The sequence below is a fragment of the Electrophorus electricus genome, chromosome 8 (assembly GCF_041902795.1).
Source record: "Electrophorus electricus isolate QZ-2024a chromosome 8, ASM4190279v1, whole genome shotgun sequence".
Classification (NCBI taxonomy): domain Eukaryota; kingdom Metazoa; phylum Chordata; class Actinopteri; order Gymnotiformes; family Gymnotidae; genus Electrophorus; species Electrophorus electricus.
In genome coordinates this window covers 5,164,198-5,177,493 of record NC_137504.1, presented here as the reverse complement: position 1 = coordinate 5,177,493, position 13,296 = coordinate 5,164,198, and the positions used below count along the sequence as shown (strand labels likewise).

The following is a 13,296-nucleotide window of genomic DNA, read 5'->3' as shown; positions in this document are numbered from 1 at the left end:
GGAGTGATACGGGGGCAGCATAACAGTAACTGTGCCCAGAACTGACACTGCTGTGGACATTATTTTAAATCCATGCTTACAGTTTTGATTACAGGTTAAATGACCATAATCTGGCCCATTATACTGACTTTTCATCTTGAACAATCATGGATTCACTTTTTAGATTCAAATGTTTTAAAGTATCCACATACACAAAATATTATCCAACACTATCCCTCATACAAATTCAGAATTTACAGGTACATGCAGAGGATATAAATCTTATTGCTAGTGGAGACAATCAGTCCCTGACCAGCTTTTAGGAACCAGACAAGCAGAACCAACAAACACAAGAGCTGTGGTGTAGTAGACAGACTAAAGCCTTGGAGATTAAAGCCCAATCTGTAAAAATAGTGTGTATGCAGTGGAAGCATAAATATAACTCGGTGCCTGCTCAAATGACTCATTATTGGTGCATGTGTTATGTCAAGGTTGAAGGCTACTCACACTGTATAGGATATCAGTCCATCCTTCCATGGTGATGCATTGGAAGACAGTGAGAATGGCAAACAGGATGTTGTCAAAGTTCGTGATACCAAAGTTCGGTCCTTTCCAATACCCTTTGCATTCTGTGCCATCAGGACACAGCCTAGAGGGAGCCTCCATGCCACACGGGTAATCGGCTGCCTGCTCGTCTACATAAAGACACACATGGAGGAGTACAAAATAAATATATACTAAACACAGACAAACTGTTTAGAAATACATATACACACACACACAGACAGTAACACCTCACATATACACAGACACACCTACTCATTAAACGTGTAGCATTGAGTACGGTCATTGGTCACAGTCCCCATAAGATATACACATATACAAGCACACACATGAACGCATATGCACATAAGGGTTCCAGTTGGCAAACAAATTTTTCCAATATTTTTCCTAACAGTACTGTGCAACCACACAATGTAACAAAATACAGAGAAAAAGGCTTAAAACGTTCCAGGGGTTAGCTCAATAAGGACAAAGCCAAAGGAAGACATTTTAAACAAACACAAAAATCTGGACTTAGGTATCCACCATGTTTGTGCTCTGTTTTAAAACGAATCATGAGGCATATTATGTCATATGTAGCAGTTTAATGATTAACTCATATGAACCTTCTACTGTTCCTTCTGAATTACTTCAGACTACAACATTTACACACTGCTGAACATCTACAATCATTTTATCCTTAAGAGAGTGAGAGACAGTAGAGAGAGAAACAGGCTGCAAAAGAGAGACAGGAAGAGAGTGGTGAAGAGAAAGCCTGAGAGATGGAGAGAGAGAGAGAAGAGGGAGAGAGAGAGAGAGAGAGAGAGAGAGAGAGAGAGAGAGAGAGAGAGAGAGAGAAGAGGGAGAGAGAGAGAGAGGGAGAGAGAGAGAGAGAGAGAGAGAGAGAGAGAGAGAAGAGGGAGAGAGAGAGAGAGAGAGCGAGAGAGAGAGAGAGAGAGAGCGAGAGAGAGAGAGAGAGAGAAGAGGGAGAGAGAGAGAGAGAGAGCGAGAGAGAGAAGAGGGAGAGAGAGAGGGAGAGAGAGAGACTTGTCATCTCGCTCACTCTTCAGCAAGTCCTCAGCTATGCCTGTAAGTGAAACTGCAGGGGATTGTGGGTAAATGTCAGTAAGCATAGAGTGAAATCCCCAGCAGAAGGACAGCCTCCGTGGCTATTCTCCATACCAAATGCACTGGGCTTGTGCGTGGGAACAGCTGGCTTTTTAGTCTAGTACAGCTGCCCAGATTTGATCAACACACTATGATAACAAAAATCACTCCACTTACTAAAAATCCTTTCCTGTTTACAGGCTACACTGTAAGGTTTAGGAGATTATGATAGTAACACTAGAGAAAAACATTAAACAGTGAACCTGATGACACACGGAAAGGCCAGACTGGCTCTGCCAACAGCCCTTGGTTTTTATGCTATTAACAATGTAAGTTATATAAAAAATAATATTGAAAAGCTATATTCAATCAATTGGGTGATTAATAAACTCCAAAATCTATGCAGGCCTAAAAGGTTTATAGTTTTGCCTTTAGCAAAAAAAAAAATGTGTTAAAATGTGTGTGGGATTAATAGTCTTCGAATGCTGGGGAAAAAATAAGAATATTAATATGTGTAATTACTACAGGCTAATGATCATTTATTTCCCCTGATAAAATACATTTTGAAAGTTAATAAGCTTTTAGACTGTTTAATATTACTCAACTAAATGAGCTTCTACAAATGAGCTTATTTGCATTTTGCAGGTTGGTGTTTTAGTTTTGAGATAGTTATAGGTGGCAGATTTCATCTGCCAGGCGACTGGGATCAGGAAGTAAAATTTCCAGAATGATCACATGTTAAATTCAGTGGCAATTCTCCCCCTTCAGACTATGAGGAGACAGAATCTGGGACTGTGGAGATCGGGATGGTTAACGGGCAGGTATAAACACATCTGGCATGCTAAGATGACATCTCTTTCATCTCCCAAATGTTCAGGAAAGATGAAAGACCAGTGGTGGGAACCCTCAAATGCTTGCCATTACTGGCCTTTGGGTGCTAGTCAGTTGTGTTAGGAGCAAGCTGGAAGATCAGGCTGACCTGTGTCCTTTTTGAAGCAGGTGGTGTGAAACTTGCCCATGTAGAACTCCACCCCGATAATGGCAAACATAACAATAGCGAAGAAGAGGAGAAGGCCGATCTGCAGAAGGGGAACCATGGCCTTCATGATAGACTTCAGGACCACCTGCAGGCCTAACACACACACACACACACACACAAACACACACACACACACACACGCGTACAAAACACACGCCCAAATGCATGCATACAAACACATGTGCACATAGTTAGCAGTTTATTTACTTTGTGATCTGCATAAAAGCATGTCTAGTTCCTGTGCTTTCACTCACTGGGGATTCCTGACACCAGTTTAAGGGGCCTCAACACTCGCACAGCCCGAAGGGTCCTCAGGTCAAAGTCTGAACCCACGGTGGCCAAAATCCTACAAGACACACCCACAACCATTTATTACATACTGAGCATATTAATGTCAGCTTGCACATTTATTACAATTGAGCACAGCAACGTTATTTCACACAGCAACAGACCTAAAAGATATGAAGCATCAGACCATCATCTGAATCATGGCAGACATATGGACCCTGCAGTGCCCAACACGCTGAGTGCTATCACCCATTGTTTCATATCATGACTCAGAGCTCAGTATCTGCAGCAAAAGACCAGTAGGAATTTGTGTCTGTGTGCATGTGTGTGCTGGAAAATTAGCATAATCATATCTAACCCCATCATAAAGCTAGTGCTAGAATGACAGTGATGAGATGTTGCCAGGGAGACACAGTTGGTGGCATTCTGCACATGAGCCTGGTTGTAAGGAATTACCCTCAGGACCACTGTATTGGAGCCAGCAGTGTGTGCTCTCCTGAAGGCAGCATTCTTCATTCCTACATCATATTCCTGAGGCAAAGCAGCAAATCAAATACTTGGCTTTGGGGAGATTATACTGTAGAAGTTGCATTACACGCCTGAAGATCTTCTCTCCTCAATTACCTAACATCTGATCCAGGCTACGATTACACTCAGATGGCAAATAACTGAAAGGAGACCAAGAAAGGAAGTATAAAGCAAAGGTAATGAAGGATAGAGGCCAGCAAGAGAAGCTCCCCTCCTTAGAGAGAGAGAGTCAAGAGAGGAAAACAGAGAAAGAAGACTGCAGCTAATAATAATAATAATAATAATAATAATAATAAAGAAAGAGGAAGCTGGAAGACAGTCCCAGTGCCAGCCAACAGACTGTTGTGTTCACTGAAGGAGCTGCAGCAAATTCTGCTCACCAAGCACACCAAGCCCTCTGTGGGTTTGAACATGAGACAGAGCACAGAAAAGTGAACCAAACAGAAAGAGGGAGAAAGGTGTGGTGCAGAGAGCAAGGATCCAGAGAGAAGAGGTGAGGAACACGGACAGATGAAGCACGGAGCGTGGCTGGCAAATGAGGAAGACAGCAAGGGTGGAGAGAAGAACAGGTGAGGAAAGAGAGAGGTGGACACACAGGTGGAGCAGGGAATGTGGCCAAGGAGAAAGAAGGTGGGGGTGATCGGAAGAGGAATCACAGATGGCCTTAAATAAGCATCCAGCATATTGGAAATGTGCACGTGTGAATATTCCCACAATATAGGAAAGGCGAGGCGAGGCGAGGCGAGGTGAGGCGAGGACAGGAGGGCACTTTCTCCTGTGCTGAAATCTTCAGAACGGCCCTCTACTGGTGAAAAATGGCGAATGCACGTTTGCAATGTGGTGTTTTGGGGAAGATCTGGCAAATTAATTTGCAGAAGTTAGGGCCTGCTCATGAGAAAACAGGCAAGGTTGTATAGTATTTCAACTAAAAAAAAAAAAAAAAAGGATTAAGGTGATTGCCAAAACCCAGGGCCAACTGCTGCCAAGTTAAAACTAATATTCATTAAGATCCTCGTGTCCAGTTCATTGTTTCTATCGAGCAGAATCTCCCAAGCTTTATCGTGTTGTTCTAATAACAGGACCTTGGAGAGGGACGCAACAGCAAAGAGCCAGCTTCATGATTGCAAATGCAGCCAGAGGGGGAGAGCAGAGTGGTTTTTAATAACCCCTTATCGACAGCACCATACATCTTCGTAGGAGGGCAGTGTTCTCGGGCACAGGAAATATGGACAGGAACGATATCTGCCATCGCTCAAACACACGCTACACACAGATACATACACACGCTCACTCACGCTGGTGTGCACACCCACATCCACCCTCCCTCACACACCTACCCACCCACACACCTACACACACACACACACAGATGAGAAGACATCTTGCTCACTGCTTTATAGCTGGATGTAGTCATGACAAATCACAATGAATGTAATGAAAAATAAGACCGACCTCCAGATTCAAGACCAGCTGTTTCTCAGTGAATCCTGGCCTACGATTATATGCAAACTGCACACTTGCCATCAATGTCTCAGCTCAGTGTTTCAGGGAGACTCGTTATAGTGTGGCAAGGTGCAAAGATGGAGAAATTACCTTTCAAAGGTCCACAACAAATTGAGACAGTCAGAAGTGACAGCAAGTGTCAATAATAGTATTTCACCGAGTGGGAGACATCTATGTTGGCAGTCATGTTAGAGAAGCCGTGGCTTTATTTTCTGGCAGTCAGATGTGGAGAGATGGAACACAGCTTGACCAGGAGGGAGGCTGACGGCCGATGATTTCTTCCTGTGCTGTGCTTAAGGGCTCGTGACCGCAGTGCCACTCCAGTAAATGAACCGCTGCCAAGTCACAAGCGGCAAGTGACACTGCGACTTCCAGTGCTTGTAGGAATGTCATTCAATAAGTCGCAGGAATATTACAGCAAATGTTAATTCATTTTGCTCATTTCCAAAACCCCGAGCTCATTATTCTCAGCTGGATACTGTGCCATTACTTCTGTCCTTCAACACAATGCGGAAGGAAAAATGAGAGAGAGGGGGATGAAAACAGAGAGACAGAGAGAGAGAGTGAGATATTGGGGGTGGGGGGATGTTGCAGCACACAGTAAGCTGTACTGTTAGGTAATTACTGTTGCACCCAGCTGCACTGGGCTGGAATTGAGGTTTTCACACATCTTAGTAAAAGATGGAGCTGTCAGCGAAGGGGGGTGTTGTCCCCGCAGCCACACAGTGCTAGCACCTAGCACCCAGCACCCAGCACCTAGCACCTAGCACCTAGCACCCAGCACCCAGCACCTAGCACCTAGCACCCAGCACCCAGCACCTAGCACCCAGCACCCAGCACCTAGCACCCAGCACCTAGCACCCAGCACCCAGCACCCAGCACCCAGCACCTAGCACCTAGCACCCAGCACCCAACACCTGGCACCCAGCACCTAGCACCCAGCACCCAGCACCCAGCACCTAGCACCTAGCATCTAGCCTCAGATCAGCTACAGAAAGCTGCACGCAGCTCTATGATGCAACTAATGGGCCCCTATTCGCATTCAATACATAGGTGACAAACCCTGCCTCCTTCATGGTACTAGACCCTACAGCAGACCCAAAGTTAGAGCATCAGACTCATCACCTCTTAAAGCACCCACAAATTATCACACACAGGCTTTGTTTTCACTACAGCAACAATCATTTTAATATTGTGCAACAGCATGAATTACTGCTTTTGAAGATAAATTACTTTAAAAGCAATCTAACTAAAATAACTAAATGCTCACGTGACAGTATATAGTACTTCACACAGCAAGGGACTGTTCCTGAAGTCACGGGGAAGGAAGCACGGATGAGCAGAAGCCAAGCTGACTCTCTTCACCCCTCAGCCATTTCCCCTGCATGGAAATGGTATCGGCTTCTCCGGGCTTCCCAGTCATAGTTTGGCGCTGTAATGGGGAGAAACAGGGCCTTCTCCGAGCGTGTCCAGTAGATATTAGCAGCAGTTTGTGAGCTGGAGCTCAGTGGGAGCATGAATCTGGCCTCTCCATTTTGCCCGACAGCCTAACGGCTCTGCTTGGACTTTAGGCAGTACTGCTGAGCTGCTGTGCTCCTGGGTATATTGAGGAGTGGAGCTCCGCACTGTGTAGGAACCGCGCGGACATATGACCCAACCAGGCAGGAGGGGGCAGGTAGGCAGTTGGAGCCTACAACGATGCCCAGGCTAATGAAGTCATCCTGCCTGCCACTAGCCATTAGTGTCATATAGCGTGCACACCCACACGAACAAACCTGTATGACAGCAATCACTACAGTCTATGTAGAAATAACACACAAATGCTATTCACACACACACACACCACACCCATCCACCTGTCAACCTTGATGGTGTGTGAGGAAGAAACTATGACAGTGTATGCAGGAACGTTTGGTAGCATGTGTGAGAGACTATGACAGAGATTGCATAGGAGAGTGTGTGAGAGTTTGATAGTGTGTGAAATATGATGATGCATGTGTGTAATATGACAGTAAAGGGGGAAAAAAAATCTATCTATAATTTCAATGTGAATTATATCGCAAATGTACATTCATACTGTCACATTGCAGTGACGAAGCAGGCTCACATTGAAAAACACCCTGTCTCCTTATTTTAAGAACAAAGTGAAATGTGCAACCAGGATCAACCAACATTCATCAATAGGTTCTCTTCAGAGGAGTGACGTATTCTTTACTGACCATGCTCCTCTGTGTGGTGAAGCAGTGTGAGCTTTAGAGTTGCTGTGACGTGCAAGGTGGTTGAAGCAGGAGAGAGCTCCAGAAAACATGCTGCCTTCTAAACATCTGTGGAGTGACAGGCAGAAGACTTGTTCATGAGCAGAGCCCAAATCTCATGTGTGCAGTCACTTTCCTCAGTTAAAACGGCAGCCTATGAAAATGCTGTATTCGTCTTTCTTCCAGAACTCCAAATCAGTCAGAATTGCCAGCTGGTCTTTAAGGTGTCCTTGGCTGGTCTTACGTAATATCACAGTGCATAACCACATAAAAAAAAAATTTGAACCATGACACAAGTTTTATCCCAATGGAGTGTCACATCAGTTGCGCCTCACAACAGTGAAGAAAGATCACAGATAGCCTCCAGTAGTGGAACAAACCTGATGTGGAGGATTAGCTAGGCCATGCCAGGCTAGGCCTCTTCCTCTTTACAGCAATGAATGTCCCTCCTAGTACCATTTCCTCAATCAATCCACCCTTATAAATTAGGGGGGGGGGGGTGTTGCTGGACTGCCAAGACACAGATACACACAGAGAGTCACAGACATACACACACACACACACACACACACACACACACACACACACACACATATACACACACACACAGAGGTCTAATCCACTTTGGGTCAAGTTTCTCAGTCAAGTAAACCAGTTAAAGAGTCAAATTCATGGCTTGTCTGAACCCTGTTTCATTCACTTATTTTGGTCTGGGCTTTGTTAATGTACAGTATCTGATGTCTGACACATATATACACAAGCTGACCTTTCATTAGGACCAGAGGTCAAAGTGGACCTGTGCTACCATGGCGACTTCTAGCCTGTCGGCACCTGGCCGGCCGCTTATGGAGGAGCTTTGCAGTGGCAGTAGTGCCCTGGGGGACGCACTGGGCCATCATCACCTTATTACAGGCCCCAGTGCTCAGACAGGCTGCAAACACAGAGAGCAAATTAAAACCATTTGCAGAGCGTGTCGGAGGCAAAGCGCTAACCCACTGTTTAGCACAATCCTGTGCTGCTTTACCACTGAGACACACACATACATATGCACACATGCTACATATACACATGCAAATTCACATGAACGTACACACAGTGCTGAATCAGAGATTGTACAAAAAAATAAATAAAACAAAATGTCATCTTGGGTTTGGAACTGACACAAGGCTTAGATTAGTGAATCTTGCTATACAGCAGTGCTATGGCAGTGAAATATGAAATGTGGTATATTTATATGCCAGTAACCACAGCCATTGAAAATGATAAATGTAGATTATATGCTGTCTCTAGCACTGTCTTTACAAATGAAGAATTTTAGGATTTACTTTGAGTGAGCGGTTTATCATCAGACCACAGAGAGACTGCCTTTTTAGCTGGGGAGCATGGTATGTTTCAAGGCCTGCACACTATACTCAATAACACAATACACTGTGGTTTTCTCAGAACCACACTCAGGTTTAAGATCTTTGAAACTGCACAAACCCCGAGTACACACACACAAAATCTGGAGCAACTATTGCTCGCTCTGAAGAGATTTCTGTAAGAACGCCGGCACTGTAGATAGAGGATAAAGTGAGGTATTTGTGTCTAAAGGAAGCGAACACTTGCTTTTATTCCTCTCCAAATATCTCTCTCTGCACCAAAAGAGTATGACTCAGAAAATCTTTCTATTACCCATCTTCTTTTCACTCTGTATTCCTCCAAAGAGAAGGTGGTCACTGAAGAGTGTACCATAGTACCCAGAATGACTGATCTTGAGTGCGATCCACTGCTATGGGCTGCAATGGAAGGTCATAGTAACAGCTGTGTGATAGCCTGCAATGCACATCATTATAATTTCTGCAGTCTGGTAGAGAATATATATATATATATATATATATATATATATATATATATATATATATATATATATATATATATACATACATACATACATATTTACATATATACACACACACACACACACACACAGCAGAAATTAGGGAACAATTTATGAACACTACTTTTTTCAGAAATAATGTAATCTTCATTTGTAATCAACATTTGAACTATTTTTTGTTAGGGGTATACCATGCCACTAGAACAAAATAACCAAGGTATTTCAACATAAAACCTTTATATTGCAGAAAACACAATGATCAAAATTAGCGAACAGCAATGGCTGCAGCACAGAGAAAAATTACTAAAAACTAAATTTTTTGAAGGTTACAACAGTCACCAATCAGTAGTAAGTGTACAGGCTGTTGCTTTGAATGACTTCAGCACATCTGCGGCCACAGGACATCACTAGTCTCTCACGCTGCTCTGGTGTGATTTTGGTTCACTCTTCTTGTAGTCTCTTCCACAGTTCGGTGACTGTTTTGGGTTTCTTGGCCATAACTTTGTCACCAAGGATTTACCAGAGGTTTTCTGTTGGGTTTAGATCAGGACTCTGGGCTGGCCATTTCACTGTTTCAATGTCTTCAGTTTCAAGGATCTGCTTTACCCGTTTTGCTGCGTGACAGGGGGCATTGTCCTGCATGAAAATTGCTGGCTTACTGAATGATGAACGCAAGGAAGGAACCACGTGTTGTTGAAGAAGGTTCTGATACACACTTGCACTCTGCCACGTTGGTGTTTTGATTCTTTCTGCTAATGAGAGGTTTGGTCACTGCAAAGTGGGCTTTCAGTCCAAATGCGCTTAAACGTCGAGACACTGTATGAAGAGACAGATCCTTACACTGTTCAGTGCTGAACTGGCGAGCAATTCCAGCTGCAGTGTTGAACTGATTACCCATGGAGATTCTCGACATCATCCTGTCCTCTCTTGCATTTGTCTTTTGTGGGCGACCAGCCATCTTCACGGACTTGAATGAGTTTGTGATGTTGTAAAGATGCAATATTCTAGAAATCCCAGACTCGGAACGACCAACTTCTCTTGCTATGGCCTTCATCTGGACAACCTGCTGCCGGACGGCTTCAGTCACTTTGGAGCGGTCACCATCTTGCAAAGTCAGTGAAAACTGGAAAGTTAGGCGGCCAGTTAAATAGGGTTTGTCAAATAATTAAGGAAATCAGCACCAGGTGCCAGATTAACACCAATAACTTGCAGGTATCTGAAAGTGTTCTCTAAATTTGATCAGTGTTCCTTTTTAATTATCTCAGTTACGTTTTTTATACTGTGCCTTAAAATATATACAACTCATGAAATAATCTTAAAATAGTGCTCTTTTACTCCTGTTAGGATAAATTCATTACGCAGTGACCTTGACATTTAGGAAATTGTTTGTTCTCTAATTTTGATCTGCAGTGTGTGTGTGTGTGTGTGTGTGTGTGTATGTATGTATGTATGTATGTATATGTATGTGTGTGAATTTTCCGTCACTACCTCCTCCTGAATTCTGAGCACCTGCCGCTTCTTTTCTCTGTACTTAAGCCACTATTTAAGCCAAGCTTGAGTGTTTCTTTGTTGTGATGTCTGAACTCTGCTCGTCAAGTCCACAGTTTTTTTCCTAGTATTTGCTTAGTATTGTATTTTTAATACAGCTTCTTAGTTAACACAATAATTTAAAATAACCTTTGATTACCACAAACTACCACTGCTACATTAACAATTATTTAAATATCATTCATTGACCACTTTGTTTTGTCATTACTTAGAAATGACTGAACTAAAGATGCTTTAAAACCTGATTTGGTCGAAGAATGAGGAAATTAGGTAAACAGTGATGATCCAGTGCTCTGAGCTGCACATATAAAACTGTTGAACTGAGTCTTGTGTGGAGCACAAAGACAAAACCACAGCTGCAGAGCAAACCCTCAGCTCTGAGTCTGAGGAGACGCTTGGAGAACGATGAGTTACTAAATAGGCACTCTGTCAACAAAGACAGCTAAACCTCATTATACATCCCGCCAAGCAGCTGGGACCCTTGTTTAGAGCCATTCACACAACACCCCCAGTCAAAACCTGAGGAGCCATGATTCCAAGAACAGACATAGAATGATATGTTTGGCCATCAGCACACCAGCTTTTAATCAATGTACAAATTAAATAATGAGAGAGGGGGAATATAAGAAGACAAATACAAAGAATATTCATAAATTGTTCATATGTATAGTCTGTAAGTACATAAGTATATATACTCCATAGCCACAGTGCCTTTGGTCACTGAATGCACCAAATATGCATGTGCGAGAAATGTGACACCCCAGAGTCTGTGTATTCTGTGAATACACTTTTGTGCTGGATATACAGTAGTTCTAACACATTGTACACTTCAGTGTAATGCTTCCTTTCCCAAATGGGAGGGAGCCGTCCACATAGGCTGGCTCCTTCGCTTGGAGCAGTCTCAGTTTTTATACGGAAATGTCCGGGGTTGGGGGGGGGGGGGGGGGGTGGATGTCAGAAGGTTCAGATAAAGGCTGCATTTCATTTCCTGTGGCATGCTCCACAACAAACATGAAGGCTAGACACATGACTCACTCAATCTGGCAATCTGCACACACATACACATTACTCACACTCTCTGTCCCACACACACACGCACACACACACACACACACACACGGGCACGCACACATGCATGCACACATATATGCATATGCACCACACACACACACACACACACACACACACAAAGAGATTTTTTCTGCAGGGAAGAAGCCAACTCCCTTTCACTTTCCATCCCTTTAATTAACTTGTAGTACTGAAATATATTCTGACAGAACAAAGCATCGCCCTGTCAGGCCTGGACCACTCCACCAGTAACCTCATGTTACTGATCCCAGTCAGCGATGAGAGGGAGATACTAGATGCTCTCGGACAGAACGGCTACCATCACGTGGAGGCCATTTTGTTCACAATAGACATTCCTTTATAGGATTAATATATTCAAGCAAATGTGTACACTGGGACTATAGCCCACAGCCTTGCCTTCATCTCTGAGACGCTCCAAATCATGTGCCTGTGAATGAATGATTCTGAACATGGTGGCGGTGAGCTTTTTGTGAGGCAAATAAATGAAAGAGGGAAAATAAAGGGCTAACGCATGAGCATACCTTTTCCTTCAGTAACCGACAGACAGCAAGAGGCGTGCGTAGAATCAAGCACAATCAATCATTCTTCTCATCTGTGAGTTTTTCCCCCAATTTAATTAAGGTTAAAACCTACTTTTTCTTAACCCATTTCCATTTCAGAGAGCCAAAAGAAAAAAAAAAACAAAAAGTAAATCCCGGGTGAGATGCAACCTCGCTCCCAACAACCCCCCCCCCATCCTCGGCTGCATTTTGGATCAATAGAACATTGATCGGGTCAGAGGTCCTTCCTCTGTTTATGAGGTGAATACATATTGGGATGTAATGAAGATAATTATTCTTCGAGATGGATGGATTGTTTCATCATCATGATGACCAAGGGCTATAACCCCAGATGAGGGGTGAAATGGTTGTTTGGGCACTGATGGACGTGCCACCAAATCCAGCTGCGGATGGCGGGAGGTGTGACCCAACAAGCCCGCGGAGGCACCAACAGGTCCGACAGGGCAGGTGTAGGAAACAACTCATCCAGGATAAGTGCCTCCCGTGGCAGTGGCAGTGTGCCACGTCTTAGCAATTAAAGGTATATAGTGGTTGTAAAGCTTTGAAAAATGTGGTTCCAATTACAGTATACCTTAACAGAGGCAACATTTGAATACACCAACAGATTTACACCAATTATATTCCTTTAATGATTTTGAGCAAATGCGACAATTGTGGAATTAACTGGAATCTAGAAATATTCCACAAGTTTGCTCTCTTTTAAGCACAAAAGAAGTGCCAGATGAAAATTCACTGTCGATTAGATCTATTCCATTTTTTCATCAAATGAGCCAAAAGCCTGGCAAAATAAGGATGTTTTTAGTTTGGATCTAAAAGCATCTAGTTTCAGGGCATTCCTAAAGTCCTCTGACAACAGGTTCCATTTAAAAACAGCATAATAGATGAACACTGCCTCTCAGTGCTTAGTTTTTATCTTAGGCAGGACTAACTGACTAGTGCCTAATGATCTGAGGATTCTGCCTGGCTCATAATGCTGCA

The 13,296-nt window shown here is 43.4% G+C and overlaps 1 protein-coding gene across 13 annotated transcripts in view; it reads right to left on the bottom strand.

The window, feature by feature from the left end:
- Positions 1-13,296, bottom strand: part of cacna1bb (calcium channel, voltage-dependent, N type, alpha 1B subunit, b) — a 103,426-nt gene that overhangs the window by 63,438 nt on the left and 26,692 nt on the right. For all 13 annotated transcript variants that reach the window (XR_014124830.1, XM_035526982.2, XM_081718944.1 and 10 more), the window contains exons 3-5: positions 2,923-3,014; positions 2,609-2,761; positions 487-674 (exon numbers count right to left, since the gene is read on the bottom strand). Coding sequence is in view for 12 of the 13 variants with exons in the window: in XM_035526982.2 (XP_035382875.2) it covers positions 487-674; positions 2,609-2,761; positions 2,923-3,014 (433 nt within the window). In the remaining variant the exon portion in view is untranslated. The remainder of the gene's footprint in view (positions 1-486; positions 675-2,608; positions 2,762-2,922; positions 3,015-13,296) is intronic.